General features: G+C 44.7%; 1 protein-coding gene across 4 annotated transcripts in view; it reads left to right on the top strand.

Moving 5' to 3' along the window:
• Window positions 1-25,094, top strand: part of LOC138292045 (dehydrogenase/reductase SDR family member 4-like) — a 337,693-nt gene that overhangs the window by 112,528 nt on the left and 200,071 nt on the right. For all 4 annotated transcript variants that reach the window (XM_069230387.1, XM_069230386.1, XM_069230385.1 and 1 more), the window contains 2 exons: window positions 12,539-12,716; window positions 18,703-18,804. In XM_069230387.1, the coding sequence (XP_069086488.1) occupies window positions 12,552-12,716; window positions 18,703-18,804 (267 nt within the window). In that variant the 5' untranslated portion in view covers window positions 12,539-12,551. The remainder of the gene's footprint in view (window positions 1-12,538; window positions 12,717-18,702; window positions 18,805-25,094) is intronic.

Below are 25,094 nucleotides of genomic sequence, written 5' to 3'. Positions count from 1 at the left end.
GTGTGTGACGAGCCATTGTTGCCACGGTATACCATTATATGTCCAGGGAGGGATAAGAACATGGGCATAGAAAATGTCTCAACACAGAAACACTTGCTCTGTGATCCAAGGATGCATTTGTTGGTGCAGATTACTGAGTGATGTGGCAGTGAAGGAGCAGATGCAGGGCTTCCCCATACTGTTAGTGAGAAGCGGCAGGCCTGTGGAACTAAGGGGGTCATTCCGACCCTGGCGGTAAAAACCGCCAGGGTCGGGGTCCGCGGGAGCACCGCCAACAGGCTGGCGGTGCTCCTTTGGGCATTCTGACCGCGGCGGTACAGCCGCGGCCAGAAACGGAAAGTCGGCGGTGTACCGCCGACTTTCCGCTGCCCATGGGAATCCTCCATGGCGGCGCAGCTTGCTGCGCCGCCATGGGGATTCCGACCCCCATACCGCCATCCTGTTCCTGGCGGTTTCGCCCACCAGGAACAGGATGGCGGTATGGGGTGTCGTGGGGCCCCTGGGGGCCCCTGCAGTCCAATGGCATGGGCACTGCAGGGGCCCCCGTAAGAGGGCCCCACTTTGAATTTCAGTGTCTGCTTAGCAGACACTGAAATTCGCGATGGGTGCTACTGCACCTGTCGCACACCTTCCACTCCGCCGGCTCCATTCGGAGCCGGCTTCATCGTGGAAGGGTGTTTCCCACTGGGCTGGCGGGCGGCCTTTTGGCGGTCGCCCGCCAGCCCAGTGGGAAACCCAGAATGACCGCTGCGGTCTTTTGACCGCGGTACGGTCTTCTGGCGGTTCCCGCTTGGCGGGCGGCTCCCACCACCCGCCAAGGCTGGAATGACCCCCTAACTCTGCATGTGTGTGTAGTAATAGACATAATATAGGGTATATGTGATACACAAGGAACTGGAACAGGGAAGTGCTAGTAGTTTGGACCCAGTGCATGGTCAAGCTCCCTTATGTGGCCTTGGCCAATGACACAAAGGGGCCAATAGAACAACAGGGGTGCAGCACCATTTGCGTCAATACAGTCCTTGTGGCCCTCAGTGCACCCCTTGCCCCCGCCATGTGTGCACCTAATGAGAATTAAGGCACAGCATGATTCAGGGACGGTCCAATTGCATCTATTTATGTGTAGGTAAATGATGTACTCAGCAGGAGTTGCAACAGATCCTCACAACTTCTGCTGAGTACATTGGGGACCCATCTCATACATGTTTATGCCCCCATATCATATCTGCTCTCAGCAGCCATTTAGAGTGCCGGAAAAATTGAACTAAGGGATTTCTCATCTTAGTCAGTGGCTTATACATATGCCACCCAAACAGGTTTTGGGACTCCCTTCCAAACATGATGCATGGCACCGGCCTCATTTGGTGCTGCGCATTACCGAGTTGTCCTATGCATGCATCACAATACTTTGTAAGGGTTGTGCAGGGAACATGGTACATCTGGCCAGCATCGGCTTCATTATTGTATATCTGACTTGCAGGACTAAGGTGGCGATGGACTCTTCATTCAGGTAGCATACGCCATGTCTCCATCCACAAGCATTACATGCAGCACTCAACTGTATCTTCAACTGTCATGCACATGCCAAAGTAAGGATTTGTATGGAAATGTGAGACTTACCAACTGTTCCACCAATCTCAGTACTCAGATGATACAGCAGATCCTGCTCCATTGTAACCAGATCTGCCCATCAATGCTTGAGTTGGTGGTCTTTCCTTCCTCTGCCAAAGATCCATGTGAGGTGGCAAAGCACCTTGCCCCACCACAGCCGCTGTGCCTTTGTGGGGTAGCCAAGGATTACATGGCCACCCAGTTGCAGCATCATATGGAGGTAGTGCTGAACAAGCCAGATGAACTGCTTCAGCTCAACAGCAGGCATCTGTGGCATCCTCTCTTTCCCAGACATACTGCAAATGCAGTTCACCCAAAACAAAAAAAATGTAAAAAACTAACACCTAACCCAACTGCCCCAACTACCTCAACAACTATACTACCTCAGACAAACACCCCACAATACAGAGACAAATACAGTACAATTACACTACAAAAGACAAATTTAAAGACAAATAAGGACAATACTTACAGTACACAGCCCAATAAACACTCCAAACACACCAATCCACCTACAGCACCAGCTCCACACACCCTCACACTGTCACAGACAATAAGACTGTGAAGTGAAAGTGAAAGTGAACTCACTGTTCCATGTTTGTAGGCAGGATGTCCTGTTTCATCACTTCCTGGGCGTGTGCATCACGTTTCCAGTCATGCATCATTTTCTTTGACCCATGACGATTATACGTCGTTTTTCTCACCATTAGTGTGAAAAGGATGTGCAATAGAAGCTCAGGGGCTAGGCGTATCCTAGGGATATTGTATGGTATATGCATATGCATGAACAATTTTGTCCCATGACGGTCATGCATGGAATTTACACTTGGTGCGTCAAGAGCATGTGTACGTGTAATTTCTACTCAGGGCCCAGGCGTCATTTTACTAATGTTGCAATGTGTAGTTGATGCGTTTGCATCATTTCTTTTGAAGCATTACGGAATTGCGATGTATGCCTTGAGTGCACCCTCATTAATTTAACATGCAACATGGGCTGTGCAGCAATGTTGTAAATAAGGTATGGCAACATGTGCGTGACTGTCCAGTAATGTCTTTACGGTGACAATGGTATGTTGAACCGATTTATTTATGAGTCTGCTGCATGCGATTACTCCTACCTTGTGCGTATGTCCTTGTGTCGCTATACTGTGTCCACATACATGTTGGCACATGTGTGCTATGTGTGAACATATGTGTATGTATACTAATTTGTGGGTGGACTACATTGTTATGTCGGAGATAAAAATGTACAAATACCTACAACACAATATATATGGTGGCCTATGTCCTACACATGGTAAAGCATGTGACAGCCATGACAGTTTGTCCTCACAGTATTCAGTGGACTTAGACTGCATTGACATCACGTAAACCTTGGCAATTTGCGTGTGCATTTGTGTCCACTCTGTGGTGTGTTGTTGGATTTTACTTTATGTTGCTCTGCTACACGTGTGCCATTTGGTCCCCCATGCATCTTAGTTGTAGGAGATGTTATGTACACATGTGTTGGTGAAGGTTGATATATGCTGTGTGTGTGTATAGACCTGTGTTGTTTAATTTCTGTAGCATATGACGACAGTGGTGTGTTCATGGGATGTGAAACCTCAAATTACCATCTTCCTGCATGGACACATGTTGGCATTTGACAAATGCATGTGTTGTCATATCAGTGCCACCTATGTTCCCTTATGTCGGAACCCATGTGAAGGTAATTTCTTACAGTCACTGATCTTGTGATACCTATGCCCTTTCTTTTGTTCTGGGTTGCCTTTTGTTTAGAATTCATACACATTACCATGCCTGAGCCATTACAGTGGTACATGTGTGCTGAGATATGTGGCACATGTGTGCTGAGATATGTGGCACATGTGTGCATGCCACCAACTAGGCACTCACATTTGTCCACATCATGTTTGTTATGACTGTCACAGACAATGGCATACCACTGTGTAGCAGTGTTGCAGTCTGGCATAGATGGAAGCTTACTCATCACCACTGTGTGAATTTGTAGGGCAACACAAACCCATGGTTGCATGTGAAGGGGCAGGTTCATGGAGCTCCAGCTTACTCAGCATCCTGTGCACATGCATCAGGCCCCTGACAATGTCATACATTAATGTAGCGAAAGCAGTGGTGTATGGGTTTATTGAGCGGGGAACTAGCCTCTTCATGATTGCTACTCAGCAGAACTATGCACACTCCCTAGCAGACAGACACATCCACAATTGTGGCCATACAGACCCTCTCATGTACAGATCTCGGGTGCTTGCACATGTGAAACATGCAACATTATTTGATGTCCTTAGTTGTTTCCACAGGCAGCTTGCTGGGCTTGTATATCTGTGTGACTTCAATATTGGAAACATGCCAGGGTACAGATGGTGTTGTCTGTCACAGCTTCCTGTCATGGTGGCATGCGATGGGCAAATACCATAGTATGCTAATGGCCAACATGATTGGGCTATGCACTGACCTGGCCACCCTCTCTTTACATATGTTAGTACAGTCAGGGCTGGTCTATGAGTGTCCCTTCTCCATGTATTCCTGCACTACTGGTAAGGCATTGAATTGTCACTACATTGCGCCCGTTCTTTAGGCTGCTTGCACTTTGAATACATCTTCTACAGCAAGATTGTCTGGTCATGCATGAACATAATGCAACATGTGACTTGTGTGCAGGGACTGACATCATGGTGGATGCAACTCAGGGCCAAAGCCCTGGACTGGCTGGCACTGATGGTGCCTCTTCATCAGCAGTGAAATAATGCTCAAATTGAGGCACATACTCCACAGGTATATAAAATTGGGGTTGTATGATGGAACCATGCATGCCTTAACAACGAGTTGGGAACCACAATGTTTCCACGCATGCCTTTACAACAAATTTCATTGTAAAAACATGCCTAGTTAAGGCATGTGTGGAAACGGCATGCAAATGACATGTGCTGTTCTCTGATAGAGCCCCCATCCTTCCTGGGGCTCAAACTACCCCCACCCTTAATACTTAAACTACCCGACCCCCCACCTGCCCTGAGCCCCCTAAAAAAAAAAGAATCCAAACCCCCCACCCCTGCCCCTAAAAACTAAAGTACCCCGACTGCCCCACCCACCCTGAGTTATAAAAAAAAACTCCCCCAGCCCCACTCTAAGCCCTAAATAAAGAAAATACCCAACCCCCACTCCTGCCCCTAAAATGAAATAGCCTGCCCCTCACCCTAACCCTAACCCTGAGATAAAATACCCAAACCCAACCCCTTAAAAAAAAAATATAGCCTGCCCGACCCCCACCCTAACCCTAGAAAAATACCCAAACCCCTCAACCCTTAAAAAAATAGCCTGGCTCGACATCCACCTCAAGCCCTTAATCCACCACCCACCCCTGCCCCACCCCCACTTCCCTCACTGCGTCCTCCGTGTCCTTTCCTGAACAACCAATGGCTTTTTCTGTGCCTTAACCATGCATATGCATAGTTTAGAAAATGCATGGTTAAGGCACAGAAAAAGCCATGCGTTGTTCGAGGCAGCGTGGTTACGCTTGCTGGGAAACGTCTGAATTCTTAAGGATGCGATGTTAAGAACGTTTCCCAAAAAACTTAGCTGTTGTAGTAGACAAGTCTGGTGGTGACATGGCATAGTTGTGGCCTGTCTTCCACTGTAGGCGAGTGAACAGCACATGGGGATGGATTCCTTCAGGGTGCACTGGTGTGCATCCTAAATGTCCCAGGTGGTATGGCTATAGACGGCAACTGACATGTGCAGGGCAGGCCTCTCTCGGGATAGGCAGTAATGGAGGTCGTCACGATGGAGCTTCAATGATAAAGGCTACTCACCCAAAGGCCAATCAGAACCAGGCCTTTCACAGGGCTGGAGCACAATAGTGAGACAGAGCATACTCTCTCAGGAGTGCTGGTAGGTCCTCACTACTGGGCTTGGGTCCGTCTAAACAAGTGGGCGTCAACCTCAAGGGTAGGAGCGAGATATCGCAGGGCTTGGAGTGTCGGCAGGTGGCCAGGTGCCATAGAAGAACAAAAGATCCTGCTGGACGTGCGTTGGCTCACTGCAGGGCCTCCGCCAAGGCAGATTGCTGAAGCGGTGTGAGCAAGACATAGAGCCTGATGCATGGCAATGTCACGTAGAGTGGAGCAACGGCACAGCAATAGGTGGGGTATCGCTCGTCTACCTCGTTGCCAGTTGTTGGATCAAGAACCCATGGCTAGAGGCCTCTGGGATCGCACTTTTGGCAGCCGCAGGCTCACAGCAATGATCACTCGCAGATGTGCTGGTTAAATAAGCATGAGTATTCCACCTGTGTGCTCATTATTTTGTCCCATGTGACTGTGGTACCAACCAAACATTCTCCTAATAGCAGGGGGCCACGTGCACCACCCCTCTGGGAATACAGGAGGTGGGACCTTTCCGCTCTCAAACATTACAATGTGCTACTTCTTTACCCTAAGTTGTACATTATGTGTGTACTGTGAAGCTGGCATGTGTTGCAGTTCAAATACATACTGCATCTCAACCTTATGCTGGACATCACACAGGGCACAAGTCCTAAAAAAAGAAGTTAGGCAGTATGAAAGTGGCATCATGGTGCATGAAATCACAGCACAACATCACAGCACCAGAGGAAATGACATCACAACATCTGACCTCATAGGAAGTGACATCACAACAAGTGACATCAGATCTTAACTCTTCACACATGCTACACAGGTCTAGCAAAGGTACATTTGAGCACATTATGAGATTTAACAAATGGGATTTTATGTCTGGGTTGTGCCAAAAACATGACTCAACCCTGACACAATGTGGGCTTCAATTTATATATATATGTTTTTAACTCTGCCACAAAGAGGTTGACAACAAGGAGAAATATAGCAGTACAAGTATTCTGTTTAATTGTTTGCAAAGTCTGCACTTTAAAATATTTTATGGGGTTAAGACAGCTGCTGCAAAGATCTTTGTGTGCCCAGCAAATACCAGGGAACAATAATAATAGAAAGATAACTTTGGAGGGTAACGCTTTTGCTGGAGAGACCTGCATTTCCTCTAGTAACAGTTTTGAATCAAAGTAGTGTAGAGGGTTAACGTGTATGCTGTGAAGCATCTGCAAATGACAGATTCTTTTATTATGTCACTATGTAAGAGTTACTGCTTTTACACCCTTCTGTTAAAGACATCCTTGTGTTACTCGCAATTTGTAAACTATAATCCTTCTAATATAGCACAGCAAGCTATGAAGGAAATGTGACTCCTACATCTTGTAACCCTCACAGTCTTATGTAACACATCTTGTACATTGATTTACGATATAATGTCATTGTATAATGTGTACATATGATGTAAAGCGCTCTGACACCCTGCATTGGGATGATCATCTAATTGTAAAAATACTGGAACAGACCAACACATCTAACATTCACAGAATGGATGCATATCTCTTACACATAAAGATTGAACACCGTAAAAAGTATGCGTCTCTTAAATACTTGTGAAATAACAACAAGCTGTGTGCATTTGTTTCCCCTCCCTTGCATTTGCATCTAGGTGTGAGGATCAGACAGATGCCAGTCAGGCTAGTGGAACAAAAAAAGGAGGCCTTAAGGCTCCTTAAATTCGGCCTTTGATATGGGCTCAGCTGGAGTCTGAAACATGAAAGCACCTTCACCGCCTGCACATTGCTGTTCAAAACGAGAGCAGACAAGGTGCAGGCACTGATGAATATGGCTCGCTGTCTGAAAATTACACTGGGAAATGTTCAGCATAATCCAGTGGGGCCCACTACTTGCAGGTTGGACAGCGTCCGCCCTATGAAAATGGTAGGTGGGAACTGTGTACCTGCATGTACCCCCAACTTGTGCCCTGACATCACATCTGTGCTGCATTTCAATCCTGTGCTGGAGCAAAAATGTATGCTGCACATCAAGAATGTCCAAAACCACATGCCTTTCTATGTCTCAAGCTGTTCTTCACCTGAAATCCATGCAGCACATCAGCTCTGAGTTACATGTCTAAGTAATGCTGCGCCCCATGCCTCTGCTGTGACTCAAACCTTTGCTGTCTTCTGTGAAACCTATTTCATACCCTATAGCTATGGTGTGCACCAGAACCCAACTGTGCTCTAATCCTATGCATTAAGTACCTGAACCCTCTACCTTCATCTATCATGCTCCTCAATTCAGTATTGAACCTCAATCCACATCCTCCAATAACTTATTTGACTCAATCAAGGGCCTTAAACATGTGCTACAAGTCTGCATCTCAATTACGTGCTACATCTGTTCTACTGTTCTGGGACTCGGGCCGCCTCAAGAATTGTGCATCTTTCAAATTTGTAAGTCTTGTGTTAGCCAAGACCTCCAAACCTTTTGATTTGACTCAAACCACATGTATAATACACTTACTTAACGGGGCTCTCTGTCAGCCCTCTTCTTCCTTTAGTCTGTTGTGTCATTCAAATTTTTCCTGCCCACCACAGTATAAAGCATGAGGCAATGGCCCAGCCCACTTCAGCCGTTGACCAACTTCACTGTTCTTTCACAAGGTAAACATCTGTTCACAACATATTTCTCTGCAGTTTCAGAGGGTACAATGGTAATGTGTGCTTTTTGAGACCAAAATATTTGTGCTATTAGCCAGTAGTTATGTTTTGTTTTAATTAGCATGGGTCTGGCAATTTACCAAACAATATAGTTAGATAGGTTTACAAAAACCATGGCAGAACTAGATTTGATAAGTCCAAATGGCACACATGCACCCTGCACATGTCTTTGTGGAGCAGTGCTGCTGACCATGACTGTTTGATTCAGTCCAGAGTTGGCATGGTACAGACATTTTCGCAAGGACTGACTTTGAGTTCCGACACTATCTGAGGATGCAGGTATTGGGATGTGTGTCAAAATAATGCATACCAAAATGTCAAGCTGTCATAAATATTGTGTAGACTTTATGTGATTAACTCCATTGGGACAATATTTTTGCAGACATTTCTTACAATGCAATGTACATGTCAGACAATATTCTGTCACGGTTTCGGGCGGGTCTGATCAGGACTTTGATTGGGACACCACTTGAGGTCACCGAATATCCTAAAGAGGTAGTATACTGGGGCAGAAGAGCAGCTAAAGGCATGCACGGAAAGGACAGCTATGGATAGGCACAGGAAAGTAAAAGCAGAGCAACCCTTATGTGAACAAACAGGAAACAGATTACTAATGGACAAACACGCTGGGGTTGTACACTGAGTAAGGCACAGAAACTCCCACAGTGACAGGGAATGCCAATGCCTCTGTGCAGTTTGCTCTTACAGATAGTCACCCTGCCAGCCCCATAGAAAGGAGGCAGCAGAAGTGATTCTGTCTCTGGACCCTAGAGCACAAACAAGGAAAGTACTTACATACACAAGACATGCTCTTGTGGGTCCAGCTGGAAACACAGTGGCGATTCCTGAGAAAACAGCAATAGCACACTGTCACTGTGAGGCACGAAAGACAGCGTATAACAATGGACAAAGATGGGGGCTGGAATTGCCTCCTGGAAACCAGGAGCCAACCCCAGTACAAAGGATGACACTTATACACTAATAAAGACTGATAGAACACTTACCAGACACAAATAACCAAGAAGAAATGGAAACAGAATGGAACAAACTAAGAGGCAGAGGCAAGAATTGGGAACAGGCTCAGGCTGAAGCAAAGGCAGGACTAGGACTGGCAAACAGGGTGCAAACCTCTGGCTGGGACAAACAGAGACAGGATTGGGAAACTGAGAGCAGGCTCTGGCTGGAACAGGCAAGGACAGGGCTGGAATACATGGAGTAGGAAAAAGCAGTAAACAGGACTGAGAAACAGAGAGCAGGTTCAGGCTAAAACAAGGCAGGAGCAGGACAGAGAAACAGGGAGCAGGCTCTGGAGGAAACAAACAGGTACAAGGCTAAGAGATAGGGAGCAGACACTGGCTGGAACAATCAGTAGCTGGGCAGAGAAACAGGAAACAGGTTCAAGCTGGAACAGATCAGGAACAGGAACAAAACTGGACACCATCTGATAAAGGGTCTGTAACACAAAGGAATCGAAGTCCAATGAAGGACAGGGATCTTGAGTAAATGGCTGCTTATAAGTAGTTCCAAGCTGGGCTGCACAGGAGAGGTCTCAGGTGTGTGTAGTTTCGGACACTTGCAAGTCCTGGAGGAGAGGATCCGGTAAAAAGGAGCAACTGGACTTCTCCCATAGAAAACAATGGGAAACAGAATCCAGGCTTTCCTGACTACCAGGCTGTGCATTATGGGATTTGCAGTCCCAAGAAGCAAATGTAGAACTACACAAGTATTCCATGGCGAAAAGAGAAACATACAGGAGTCAACAAGGGACTCTAGATAACTGTTCAAGGTGATTCCCAGGCTTCCGACAGTCCCCTTACAGCACCCCCTAGAAATGGGACGACAGAGTCGTAACATATTCTTACATCAGTACTCTGGTACCAACTCTTCTAACGTGACTGTGGCCCTTACACTCAGAGTTCTCTTTTTCAGCCCACCCAACTTTGCTCAGATTCCAAGCAAAGGTAGTCAGACATGTTCTTCCAGGATTGACAGTGAGATTCAGCACCATGTACCTCAGCATGCTTCTCATGTGAATAATGCCATTTCCTCCAGTCTTAGCTCCGCCATCGCACACAGAGTATCTTGTGGTGTATCTCTTAAGACCCTGTCCTTTCTTCCAGGATTGACTTTACTATTCAACACTGCTCGAAACAGGTTCAACTTCATGTAGCTGTGTCCTTTTATTCAAAAGTTTTTGACACTGCCAATTACTTGGTTCAGTACAAGGTTGAGCCCTTTCTTTATTAATTGGCTTTGTCAGTGGTCCCTGGCTCATTATGCAGCCAATATGTTTGACCACAGTTGGACCTCATATGGGGGGTCATTCTGACCCTGGCGGTCATGGACCGCCAGGGCCAGCGACCGCGGGAGCACCGCCAACAGGCTGGCGGTGCTCCCATGGGCATTCTGACCACGGCGGTACAGCCGCGGTCAGAAACGGGAAACCGGCGGTGTCCCGCCAGTTTCCCGCTGCCCAAAGGAATCCTCCATGGGGATTCCGACCCCCTTACCGCCAGCCTGGCTCTGGCGGTTTTGACCGCCAGAACCTGGCTGGCCGTAACGGGTGTCGTGGGGCCCCTGGGGGCCCCTGCAGTGCCCATGCCAATGGCAAGGGCACTGCAGGGGCCCCCTAACAGGGCCCCACCAAGATTTTCAGTGTCTGCCAAGCAGACACTGAAAATCGCGACGGGTGCAACTGCACCCGTCGCACCCATTCCACTCCACCGGCTCCATTCGGAGCCAGCATTCTCATGGAAGGGGGTTTCCCGCTGGGCTGGCGGGCGGCCTTCTGGCGGTCGCCCGCCAGCCCAGCGGGAAACTCAGAATGGCCGCCGCGGTCATATGACCGCGGTGCGGTCATTCGCCGGCTCCCGCCGGCCCTGCGGTTACCGCGGCCGGCGGGAGTCAGAATGACCCCCATGGTCTTTCACTGGCTTCTAGCAATGTCTCTGCTATTTCACACAGCCTGTTGCAGGATGTACCTCACGATATTGTTGGCCAGATTGACAAGGCCTTAGCGCCACCTTGCGCCACATTAGCATATTTTTTTTACGCTTATATGGCTCAATAAAGCAAAAATCGTTGTGCTATATTTACAACCCTTTGCACCACATTATGGGGGTCATTCTGACTCCCGCCGGCCGCGGTAACCGCAGGGCCGGCGGGAGCCGCCGAATGACCGCGGCGGCCATTCTGAGTTTCCCGCTGGGCTGGCGGGCGACCGCCAGAAGGCCGCTCGCCAGCCCAGCGGGAAACTCCCTTCCATGAGGATGCCGGCTCCGAATGGAGCCGGCGGAGTGGAAGGGGTGCGACGGGTGCAGTTGCAGGCTTGGCAGACACTGAAAATCTTGGTGGGGCCCTGTTAGGGGGCCCCTGCAGTGCCCATGCCATTGGCATGGGCACTGCAGGGGCCCCCAGGGGCCCCACGACACCCGTTACCGCCAGCCAGGTTCTGGCGGTCAAAACCGCCAGAGCCAGGCTGGCGGTAAGAGGGTCGGAATCAGCATGGCGGCGCTGCTTGCAGCGCCACCATGGAGGATTCCCTTGGGCAGCGGGAAACCGACGGGACACCGCCGGTTTCCCGTTTCTGACCGTGGCTGTACCGCCGCGGTCAGAATGCCCATGGGAGCACCGCCAGCCTGTTGGCGGTGCTCCCGCGGTCGCTGGCCCTGGCGGTCCATGACCGCCAGGGTCAGAATGACCCCCTATGTCTGCACCAGGCATAATGTATGCAAGGGGGCTTTCCAGCATTAGGAGGCCCTCAAGAATGGCACAAAGAAATCTACACGATTTCATTGCGCCATTTTTGGTGTCATTTTTAATGCCTGCTCAAAGGAGCCGTTAAAAGGATACACCGATTGAAGCCAGTGGGCCTCCTTGCACTTTGCTGCACAAGCGTCAACATTTTTTATGCTAGTGCAGCAAAGCACCACAATAGCATCAACATTGTGTACGCTATTGGCCTAACATGCGCCATGGTGCGCAGTATCGGCGCACCCATGGTGTCGTTAGGTGGCAGTCGGGGGTTACAAGAAATCAGGCGCACCAGTACTGATGTGCCACATTTTTGTAAATCTGGGCCTTTGTCCTTTGCCCCAGGATTAGTTGTGCTACCACACACTACTTTAGAAAGAATGGAATTCATATTGTGTTTTTTTAAGAACTGACTTGGGCATTGCATGTTGTTTTATTCAGCGTAAAGCTTTCGGTTTCTGCCCATACGCCTCATGTTCGGCTTCTGCCCATACGACTCATGTTCGGCTTCGCCATTGCACGTCAGGGGGCTCGTGGTGGACTTCATGATGTTCTGACCTTTTCTTCCAGGATTGGTCTTGCCATGGCACGTCGCTTGGCTCAGGAAGGCGCTCATGTGGTTATAAGCAGCCGGAAACAGGAGAATGTGGACAAGGCGGTGAAGCAGTTGCAGTCAGAAAACCTAAGCGTGACGGGCATCACCTGTCATGCTGCAAAGGCAGAGGACCGGGAGAGGCTGGTGAACACGGTGAGAGATTTCTATGCATGGATATAAATCTGGACACAAGTTTAACTCAATTTTATTAGAGGTTAAACTTCTGTAAAAAATCTCGAAAGATTAAACTATCAAAAAAATACGAGAAAACAAAAATGTTTTAGTATATACCGAAAGCAACAAATATGAACCCAAGCATGACACAATAGTTAGGAGCAAAACAAATATAAATAAAGCAATGCCAGGCAATGTAAGACTTAGAAAATGACTTCTTATTGGAGGCTTTCTGTTACTGACAACTTAAGATGTAACGTCCTATATTTGAAACCAGTAGGCTTTCTCATGATATATACACTTCTTTCTCATTATATGTTAACCCTGATAAATCTCTGAAGCCCTATAGGTGAATTATTACTTTTCACTCATACAGACACTAGTCATTGCTGTCATGTAGCCACATACTATAAGTTCTCTATAGTCTATCTATATTAATTTAATGATGGCACTCAACTTTGAATGAAGTCTCTAACTTTGTCCCTCCTCATCAATGCACAACTTGATCCACTGCTATACTAATGGATCCCTTTCCACTCTCTAATTCGGACTGAGGGGCTTATTTACAAGCCCCTGTGCTCTGCAGGAGCGTCATTTTCATGACAGTCCGGCAGCGCACACTTCAGATCCATATCTACAAGGTCACATAAAGCCACCCTGTGTGGATCTTCATGGCTTTTTAGATATGGAGTGACGCAACACAGCACAAGTCGCTTCAGTGCCTCACACTGTGATAGGAAGGCGTGTCATGGGCGAGACAACATCGCAGGTCACTGCGTTGCCTCACACTGCAATAGGGAGGCATGCCATGGGCATTACGGTGGGTGTTCCCACATAACACCCATGACATTTGACACATTCCCAGATTCACAAGATTTCGTAAACCTGGGAATGCATCAAAAGCATACACCTTCCCAGGGGAGGGGCAAGAAGGAAAATAACATTTATTTACATATTATTTATTCTCCAGCACACATAGAAAGATGAAAAAGCCTCCACTGATTGTTTTTGTTTAGGAGGTGTTCCTTCTTGCACAAAACAATCATCCCCTCAGTAATGTCCATGGCATGCCTCCCTATTGCAGTGTGCGGCAACGAAGCGACTTGCGCTGCGTTGCCTCACTTCATATCTACAAGGCCATGAAAAGTCATGCAAGGTGGCTTTACATAGCCTTGAAGATATGGATCTGCAGTCATGGACCGTCATAAAAGTGACATTCTGGCGGCGCACAGGGGTTTATAAATAACCCTCTATATTTGGGGGTCCAATGTTTATGTCAGTCGATAGTCTGTCTAGTCCAGTATTCTGGAATCATACCACACATAAATATCATACACACTACCTTCCTGATGTTGGCAGTGAAGTATCAATCAGCCCTTAGCTACTCCCTAAAATACCTTTGACTAGAAATTAACTTTCTGTTTTGTATTAACGGTCCCTACCAAAGTGTTTCGAGTCTAGGTCCTCTATAACACATGGTGGATAAACATTTGATAAAATGTGTAACTATTGGGCATGAATTAGCTATTTCTAATATATTCTACATAGTGGTGAAATTTGACTGTAAGGGGCAGATATACCAACATTTTGCACAAAATGTTGTTGTTATTATTTACTTTCCAGACCAAAACTTATTTTGCTCTGGAAATTGCCTAAAAGTAATGCAAAGTAGCACAAAGCTCTGCTTTGTGTTACTTAGCGACAAGGGGGCATTACATTGGCATTTCTATGCAACCACTCATTCTTTTTTTACACAAATCCCTATCTACAAAAAATCTCCGAAGGGGTTTTACATAAAAAATTACTGCCATTTGAAAGCAGGCTTTAAAATGAGAAATATTTTCATTTCTCCTGTCTTTTCTGACTTTGCATGTGTGCTGCACTGCACAGCACACATACAGAATAGGAAAAGTTTTAAAACTTGTTGTGAGAAAGTAGGATTTTTGCAGGTTTCCCTCAACTTTTTGACCCATTGTGGACTAGTTGCTGCTGGTTTTCGACTTTGAGAATGCATTGAGGCCTGCTCTCCAGATCTCAGTGCCAGTGTTCTTTCCCTTTTCAAAAGTGTATGCTGAATTTGATACCCTCAGTTGGCATGTGCTGACTTATGTGTAAGTCCCTAGTATATAGGTACCCAGGTACCAAGAGTATGTAAGGATGGCTGCCCACACAAGAGCTGCAGCACTGGCTGTGCCACTCTGTGTGTGACAAAGTGAAAACATGACTTTCGGCTGCCATTACAGACTGAAGAGGCTGTGCATGCACTGCACACCTGTCTTTGTCAATAACACTAATGTAAACGTCCCCTTAAGTCCCTTAACTATATATGGCAGGCCTATGTAACCTTATGGCAAGAAGCTGTATATACTATTAAGATAGACATATATTTATTTATATGTCTGCAGCAAAGCCCTAAAATGTCTGTGTTTGCTGAGGATGGTTAGGTAGCCTTAAAAGGTAATTGCAGATTTGACTGCTGGCAATCCAATGTGTCTAACTTCTGACAGAGGCTACCTAACCCTGTCATGTAAAGTATCAAATTTAAGGGGACATCAACTGCGACTAAGCAGTGTAGTCAACATTTATGCCCGCTTTAATGATAGGCCCGTTTTGCAAAAGTTGCCATACTTTGACCCAGCTAGTCCATTGACTTCACAGAGCCACTGGGTTTCAGACAGGTTTCTGCCCACCTGAGAAGACATGTGAATGACTCCCAGACTTAGAACAAAGGAGGTGTGACCCCCACTCACAAGATGGACTGCAAAGGGTATTAGCCTGAAAGGCAATCATCAAGGTTAAAGCTGCGTTTGAAGGGCTGCTGTGACAACATTCCAGCACAAGAAGCCCTTTATTTCCCATAGACAGGGTAGAGCCAGGGCCAAAGGAGGGGAAACCTGGTTTTGGAACCAGTTTCCCATAGGCATGCTGCCTGTGGTAGCCACACCCCCTCCAGGAGTGGGCTACTAAGGTACTCGCACTCAAGGAATACCTTGGTTATGTTGGTTGTGGCATGCAAAGGGCACTCTGGGATAGCCAGATGCCACACATCACAGGAACTGTGTCACCAGGTGAGAAGGGACCTTCTAGCCCGTTGGCTACTGGCCACATGGTCACACCTGGGACCCAAGAAGTTAGTACTTACTGGATCTGGGCCAAGGACATGAGGAAGATCAATCTGCACCCCTTTGAAACACAAGGGGATAGGCTGCTGCACCAGAGCATCTGCACTTGTTGCACATTGGGCTAGTGCAGTTTGGACACTGTTCTTCATGCCTGGCCTGCGGAAAAGTTGATTACTGGCCCGGGTCCACTGCAGAGGCTCCAAGGATGAGGTGGCTGGTTCCTTGGAACTCGCTCCAGGGACACAAGAGTGAAAAGAGCCAAAAACGACAATGTGGTAGTCCCGTGAAAGTTTCCCTGCTACCAGTCACAAAGCGCATCAACAAAGGAATCTGAGATAGCCAAGTCTGCACCTGAGTCTGCTGGACCTGGGAAAGTAGTCAGAAACCATATATGTTGGACTACAATGACACTAGCCCCCAAGAAAGGTTTTCACCAAAACTGTTGTGTTGCAAGAACTCAAGGTCTGCATCTGCATCCCTTTGACTACTGCATAGAGGACTTCATTGGACCTTGAGATCTGTGGCCGGAGTCACCCCCACTCACCTGTGGACTGAGGACTTGACTGGACTTTACCATGTGGACCGCCTAGCATCTGGAGCTTTCATTTGACATCCTTAAGCCTGCATACCTCAGCATCAGGACCATTCCATAGAAATCAATGGTGCTTGTCCTGTAAATTTAGAAGCTTGCTTCAAGGACACTCTGGTGGCCAGGTCACTGTTCAAACTTTTATCTTTAGACTCCTAGACCTCTATCCTGGTGGATTTGGTTGTCCAACTCGGGTTGGAGTCGCCAAACTCAGCACAACAAAAGTTTTCCGAAGTTTTCCAAAGTTTACAAAGTTTTGATTTTCCAGTGCTTGATTGTGCTTGATGTTGAAGTTTTTAAATGCTTTAAAAATTCATATCTCGCAACCCTCCTTTGAATTTTAGTCATAAAGGACTCTAAAAATTCATTAAAATCTTCTCTATGTGTATAAATTGTTATAGTGTCTCTCTATTGGTTAGTGACATTCTTATTTCATTGTTTGGTGTTGTTAAATGCTTTACACATTGTTTCTTTGCTAAGCCTTGCTGCTCTGTGCCATTGCTACCAAAGGATTGAGCTTAGGGTTGAGCAAATACCTGCAACTGGACCCAAGGAGATGCATTCAAGTGTACTGCACAATAGGGCCGAAGTCTTGCCATATAGTACACCCATTTCCTTACACTTGTAGTGAAAGGGACCCCTTTCATTAGAAAACTTACGCTAGGCTCATGCACACATCTCTGTAGTATAGCACACCCCTGTAGTATAGCACAAAGGTGTGTGCATGGAGCACTGCAGCATAATTCTTTGCAGGTGCTAGGGAGTGTGTAGGAGTGTGCCATTTCTCTGAAGATATGATGCTTTCCTGCTCCCTCTCTGTCATGTAACGCAGCAGAGCATTTTTGGCTGTTGAGCTGCGTTGAGGCACAGTTTGATAAATCTGACTCTAAATGTGTAATCTCCAGATTCCAAGAGCTGATTGTTGATATCTTGTCTCAGTTTCCCAAATAAAAAAAATATTCACTGCAACAGATGAATGAGTGCAAAGAGAACAAAATATCACTGATTGTTTTTATTTTAAGTCCACAACTTTTTTGTCAGATAAATGATATGTTTTTTACCTGAGTAGCCAGGAAGAATCAGAAAGATTGTCCTAGCCCTGAAAGAGGAAGGTTATTAAAAGCTGTGACTGTACACTGTGACACTGTTTATAGATTCTGTGGTGGAAACTCCTCTAAATGGTGGAAAACTTCATGAGAGATCTCTGTGACACGTATGTGCATGGGGCAGGTGTTGCCGTATTACAGAAATATATATAAAGTTAATAATAGTACCCTGACAATAGTTTGTGTCATTCAACTCTGGGAGCCAAAGCCCAATATTCAACTGAACCCTAATATTTATTCACCCCAATATTTCACCAGAATAATTTGGCTCCAGTGTCTACAGTTGATCTTGTCATTATAGACTACACTCCTCGTCAGGAAAAGACAATTTTAGCAGCGTTAGAATACATTTTTGGAAGCCTCAGAACTGAGTTCTAGATCAAAAATTAATCAAAGGGTAAATCTATTACAAAATAGTCAAATTTCGATGCAGATAAAAACACATGAAGTGCCATGAAGGCCCAATTACAGAAGTACAGATGAATGCAAAATCATAAAGCTTAATAATCCCTAGTAAATCAGAAGCTAAATAAAAACCCTTAAAGTGTCAAACTCATAAAGAGTACTGATAACATCCAATTAGCAAGTTTAAGGGCAAAAGAGAAGCATGGCCAGTCGCCTGCAAGGAAAATGGCAAAAGAATCCCTAATAAATATTATGAGGAAAATCCCCATGAAAGAGGGAAACCCAAAGGTGTTTTAGCCAAATAACACTATTAATAAATTATGCAAATTCAGCATAGTATGATTATGGTTAGGGTCACATTTGCAAATCAGAAACAACTTCAGTGAAAGTTCTTGAAAATAAACTGGAACAAGTTGAGAACAACATCAGAAACAACATCCATTTTAAAATGATGATGTATTACACAAAAATGTGGCATAATGATTCATAGTATTATTTTACATTTCTAAGTGACCTAGGTAACTCGTTCCAGGTGCAACGTCATTAGTTCATCAATTACCACTCTGCATCATTAAAACACTAATTATAAAAATAATTTTCACTGAATATTCGCACATTTTGCATATTTAAAAAAACGCTACAACACAACCATATGCGTTATCTAATGTACAGTGACTTCTATAGGAATTAACATATACCAATAGAAAGTACAAATATGATTTTCTTCATTTTCTTTTAATTAGGCTCTTCAGAAGTATGGAGGGATTGATATACTGGTCTGTAATGCTGGAGTTAACCCCCATGTCGGGCAGATTTTAGACTCAAATGAGGAACACTGGAAAAAGGTAAGGCATTGTCTCGTGGATGTACATGTGGCCCTTTCAGCGGCGTTCCATGTGCATCCTGCCCATTACTCATGTCTGTTGCTATGATTGTCTGAGGACGTTCCTGCTTGACACTTGCTCTGCCTCTTCACTCATGCAGAATGAAGACTGAGTTAGGCTTTCTTTAATTTGCATTTTTGATATCAAGCCATCTGATGAATCCATCCTCAAAATTACTGGGCGGGCTGCGAAATATTTCAAACTACTAAATATGAATCATACAAAATTATCCTAAATGAGTCACGCAGTATTAATTTTTTTCTAAAATGGATATGGTGTTGACTTCCTAAAGGATTCCAAAAAGTAACCCTCTAATCCACGCCTCTCCAACCAGCTGATCAGGAACGACCAGCAGCTTGTAGACACCTTCAGTTTAAGTTTATTTTTAAATAACTACATCTTCACATTTTCCTTTTAAAGTTCATTGAAGGCTATGTTTATTTTACAATAATATTATCAGCTTCAGATAGCAGGAACTGATAATGAGCTGTCCTCAGTCAGATTTATAACCCAGGCTGAGGCACAGAGGTCAAGAACTGAAGCAGGTACTCTTAAATAAAAGTCCATGTCAACTCAGTAGTGGAGCTTGAGAACAAAAATATGTTCCTGAATGCTTTTAAATGGGAGAAAATGTGAATGAAAAATTACCTAAATGATTAAGTTAACTTTCATTTTAATTTTCTCCCATTTCAAAGTGCCACACTTACAAACAGCAGGCTTCTTGATCTCATTGGCTGGTAGACACTGTGGCAGACTTATGACTAAAAAATATAGTATTTTTTAAATGAGAGGAATTTAGAATGAAAAAGATTATTTCTATGAAATATCGTCTTCATGTTTTTCTCCGCTTAAGCCTGTTATGTTAAAGTTTTATGAAGCATGTTTCTTCACTTTATATTTCTCCCATGCAAAGAAATTGTTGTATCTTTCTGTTATAATTGTGGCACTGAGTCTACAAGCCACTGGGAGCATGATGCCTTGTGTTTGTAAACATGATACTTGGAAATGGAGAAAATAAAAATGATGAGTTTTATAGAATCCACATAAACATGAAGTTAACTTTTCAGTTAAATGTTCTCCCATTTCAAAGTGTCATCTTTATACACAGCAGGCATCTTGCTCCCAGTGGCTGGTAGACACAGTGTCATATTTAAAACTGAAAAATACAGCCATTATTTTAAGAGGGAGAAATTTAAAGTGAAGAAAAATAATCTATATTGTGAACATTTTTGCAGAACATTTTTCTGTACTTTAATTTTCTCCCATTTAAGAAACTGGTTGTATGTTTGTGTTATACTTGTAAGGGTGCCACATATAGAGAAAGGTATGTCCTGTGCCACAAGGACGACTCAGGCTGTCACCCATACACAAATATCCCCTTAATACACACATTTCTAAAGACCACACTGTCGCTGACACACATGGCAGCCCTGTCATGGTGCCCCTAGTCAAATTATTTTGTTCAAATTATAGTATCTAGCTCTTTGGACATTAGGCTTAAAGTCAATGACGCTGGGTGTGGGGGTGTCTGTTGACAATGCAGGGGTTGATTAGCCTTCAGTAGCTTATTAATGGTTTTCACTGGTAAGAAGTAGCTCTCACTACTGAAAAAGTTGGAACCCCTGCTTTGATTATTGCAAACTACATATGAGTTTCGAGAAAGCCACAGATCAGGTTTGTATTCGATCTGTGAGTCATAAAAGCTCATCAAAACTTAACTATAAGGGAGATACTTTTGTTGGAAGGAGGTGACAGGGTACTGGAGGAAGAAAAGGGTGTGCCAGAAAAAGATTGACCCAAGGTCAAAAGACATCTTAGATAACAGAGCACATAAAGGTCCTCATTATGAGAGGCCCCATATATGGGGCAGATTTTTCCTCACCCCCGATACTCATTCACTATTAACTCTAGGAAGAGGTAAAATTTGCCTCACTACAAGTGGGACCTCGATTATCCACTAAAAAATTAGACCTTACCAGGAGAATCAATAATCGTGGCCCAAGTTCCTTGGTAATCCTCACCTTGAGCCAGATTTTCATGTGGCGATTTCGGCTGCTTTTAGCCGTCAAAATTGTTGGGTAATAGTTAAGAGATTGGATTTTTTTCCATAGCTCTAACAATTCCCATACAGCCAGTAACTTATTTTAATGGTCCCACCAAAATCAAGGAGGCACTAGTAATGAGGACCTTAATGTTTTAGCAAAATATGCAGATTCCTGTGCTTCATTTGTAATCTGTAGGCGACATGTTGTAATCACAGTAAGACAACTTGTGGAGTATGGCACTATTTGCTTAGACCACTGGGTAAGCAGAGTTCTCAAGCTGTCCCACCTGAAACACGAGTTGCATTTTGCTGTGGTTTGGTCACTCTCTGCATAACGCACATACCTTGAACTACATGGTAGAGCACAGGTTTTTTTCAGAGTGTAACTTTGTTGTAATTGAAGTCACTGTAAATCAGTCACATAGCCAAAACTGGGATGGAAGATGCCATGCAGCCCAAGCCTTTCAGAATAACACAAACCTGGCTACTGTTTAGAATTCAAGCAGTATACTCAACTGCAAAAGGACATGTCACAGTCACTAAAATTGTTTGGAAGGGTGCCAATGGCCTCACCAATTATCTGTAATCCAATGATTTATTGTACTGCGTTTTCATGGTTAATGAATGGCATGAACCCATGGACAATTTAATGAACAAACTGATTTCTATTGTGATGTCAGCATCCTTTTTCATTTTGCATGGCCGCTTGTGTTCAGTGATGTGCTCACCCGTATTTGATATTTTGTTATACCAGTATCCTCTTTTCCCTGTTTGACCCTATTGGCTTAGGTCTGTTTCCTTTTTTAGGTGTGGTTTGGCAATGCAGCTGTCGATAGCCCTTATGTTATCGACAAGAAAGTACTTTTAAGAAACACTAATGAGATAGTTTTTTTTGCTACAGTCAAAAGTTGATCTGCTTGAGTACACATTTAGATTAGGAAGTGATCAAGTGCTTCTGTTGAAAGAGTGTCTATATTGCCTTTTTTTGGGGGGGAAAAGTGTATGCTCAACATAGCAGGACTGAGTTAGTTACTATGAAAAGCCATTGATCAAGGCTACAGCTATTTTATTACAGGCAATTCCACAGGCTACCATAGTAGGCAAGAGTTGTGGTGCTGGTTACTACTTCTGACCACCCATTAGAGTAGAAGATTGTCACTTTCATATTCTCTGTCATGCTACTTTGGGAAGGGTTATACATTGTTTTGTCAACTGTAATTTGGTATACATTTTATAATTTTATGACTGTATACCAATAGTTGCCTTTTGGGAAAGCTTATACAGAATACAGTAAGCCTGAGTTAGCTATAGGGACAAGCCAGTGAGAAAAGTAACAGACCTGATTGGTTTGTTGTAAAAAAAATAGGTTATGACTGTAAGCTCATTGACTGCCTTATGGGAATGTGTGTGTAGAATTCAATAGGCCTGTGTTGGTTATGGGGATAATCCAATGATAAAGGGTACAGGCCTGATTAGTTCTTGGGGACATTTTATCTCAAGTGCCCAAGGTCTGATATGTTTATTATCAAAAGTTCCAACAAAGGCAGCAAGTAGACCAATATATTCTGAAAAGAGTTTGTTGATGTTTGTATCTATCCAGTGCTGAAGGCTATAGATTTTATTGGCTCATTGTGAAAATTAGGGCCAGATTTAAGTGAAAATGACGGTGCACGTTGCTGCACCAGATGTGGTGGTGTCACACACTGTAATTTTCAAAATGCAGGGATGCGCCGTATTTACTAGAATACAGCGCACCCCTGTGTTTCTCCCTGCGCTGGTGCTAACTATGATGCCGTGTGCCAACGCAGCAATCCTTGCACCATCATTGTGCAAGGATGGCAGCGTTGAGAGGGAGATTGTTTTTTGTGCAGGAAGGAACACCTTCCTCCACAAAAACAATCTTAAATGGCAATTGGCTCTTTCTATGTGTGCTGCAGGATGCAGCACACATAGGAAGAGCAAACAACGAGGAGAAATGAATGTCCTCATTGAGCCATGCTAATGCTTCCCCTGGGGTGGTGTTAGATTTTGGCGCTGCTTCAGGTTTAGGAAAACTCATAAATCTGGGGCAGCATCAAAATGGAAAGGATGTTGCTGTGTCACGCCCACAGCAACACCCATTGCATGCCCCTTCCACGCAAAGAGCTGCGTGTGAAAAGGCCGTATTTAAAAGGTGGCGTTAAGCCACAAAAAGTGGTTTTACGTCACCTTGTAAATACGGAGCAGTATCTAGCGCCACTGGAGCGTCACTAAAAGGGACGCTCAGGTGGCGCTAGGGGCTCCTAAATATGCCCCTAAGTGTGTTGTATTTTATTACATGGAATCTCATAGTTTAACTTAGTAAATAAAATGATTGGTGTTGGTTATCCCTTAGATAAATCCTTGGAGAGGGGATTTGCACTGTAATAATACTTCTTAGATCTTCTTAGGGGGATTATATACTGATTTGCCAACTGTAATTTATAAGTATTTGCAATTTTGCTGACTGTGTGCCAGTTGGATGCCTAATGAGAAAGCTTACGCAAGAAAGTTTGGCTATGAGTTTATGATGCTGACAAGCCAATGAAAATGGTTGTACGGCTGACTGTTTCTTTTGGCAAAGATATGTCAGATGCAAATGCCATAAGACTGATATGCTTAATATAAAAAGTTATATCAAATACAGCAGACTGACTAATGTATTGTTAAAAGCATGTGTAAAAACCAATAGGCTTTATCAGTGGATTGTCATTACACTTAGTTAAAGACTGTTGCAAATGCCCTCTGTCAATTAAATAAGACAGGAGTTTTTGCTTTTTGATCACCCTGTTTTTGGACCTGTATTTTGGGTGAATCTCACTACCTGAGTTTCAATCACAGTACCTGCATGTTAAATTAAGCAAAGTGTATGTACCACCAGTGTCAGCCTTTAAGTCAAGGCCACTGGGACACAGCTAGGGTAGGGGAAACATGGCTTATTACATGTGAAGACGAGTATGAACGCATGTGCCCAGGCTAGTAACTGTGCACTGGTCGTATGCCTATAACAAACTACAATTTCAACATGTCAAAGTAATCCTTTTTGACAAGCCAAAACTTTCTTCTTAAAAAATTACTAAGTCACCTCGATGTAGGCACTACTGCAGGCCTAGTGTAGGCCTACTTGCCCATAAAGGCAGCTTGCATGATATTTAAAAGTAGAACATGTATTAACTAAATTAATGTGGAGCATGTCCTTACAGTGAAATAACCCCAAATGAAACAGCCCCAAAAACAAATTTCACTGTATCTAGGCTAGCTACTCCATATGGAATATTTAGACTACAATGGTACATTTATTAAATGCTGAATTTGGATTGGCATCAGCTAGAGAAATATTTCAAAGACTCATTTCAAATTTTGTCTACCTATTGAGCAAAAGGCACTTTAAAAAATATACAATTTTCCTGCGTAACGCCTGTAAGCATTCAACTGTCAGCTGGATGGCTCCCCGGCAGGGAGATGTGTATTGCTCCCAGACGGAGGATGCAGGGCCCTGTGTGAGAGGCAGGATTTTCCTTCCCATAGTTAGGATGGCCAGGGAGCTGAGCACTTTCACTTGACTCAAAGGGGACTCCCCTGAAACAGGCAGATGTAGCTGACACTTGGACCTGCCCTCCCTATTGTTTTTCTAGGTGGCTTGACACCAAACTCAGTTGCCCCAGAACTGGTTTGGAGTAATCAGAAGGGAGGGTTTGTCCATTTTCATAGCCATACTTGCGGGGGCACAGGGAGCTATGACTAGGGGAAGAATAGTTTTTCCATATTAGATTGTCCCAGAACGCTGTGAAAGAGGGTAGGGACAGGGGTGTAGGGATGATGTGGCATCCTAAGATTGGCCAGGGGGACCTGGCATCAAGAACTTTCCACTCTTGGAATGAACCTCTACACAAGAGAGAGAGACAGGAAACAATACCCTGGACATGGATAGTGACAACAACTAAATCACAGACAGCTTTAAGACCAAGCCACTAATGCCCCTGAGAGGCTGAGGACTTTGCCTGCAGGTGACCCCAGAACTAAATGTGTGTGTCCACAGCCAGTGATGTTGGCCCCCTGAGGACCAGTTGGGGGGAGATTTGGACTCAACTACCCCTAGGGGCCCTGCATAACAGCATGACTGCATGACAGCCAGAAGTCCATGGGGTTTGTGAAGTGCAACACAAATCAGGAAGCTGATGAAGGAAGC

The sequence above is a fragment of the Pleurodeles waltl genome, chromosome 4_2, assembly GCF_031143425.1.
Source record: "Pleurodeles waltl isolate 20211129_DDA chromosome 4_2, aPleWal1.hap1.20221129, whole genome shotgun sequence".
Lineage (NCBI taxonomy): Eukaryota > Metazoa > Chordata > Amphibia > Caudata > Salamandridae > Pleurodeles > Pleurodeles waltl.
Note: the sequence above shows the minus strand (reverse complement) of the source record. Positions and strands in the feature narration are given on the sequence as shown.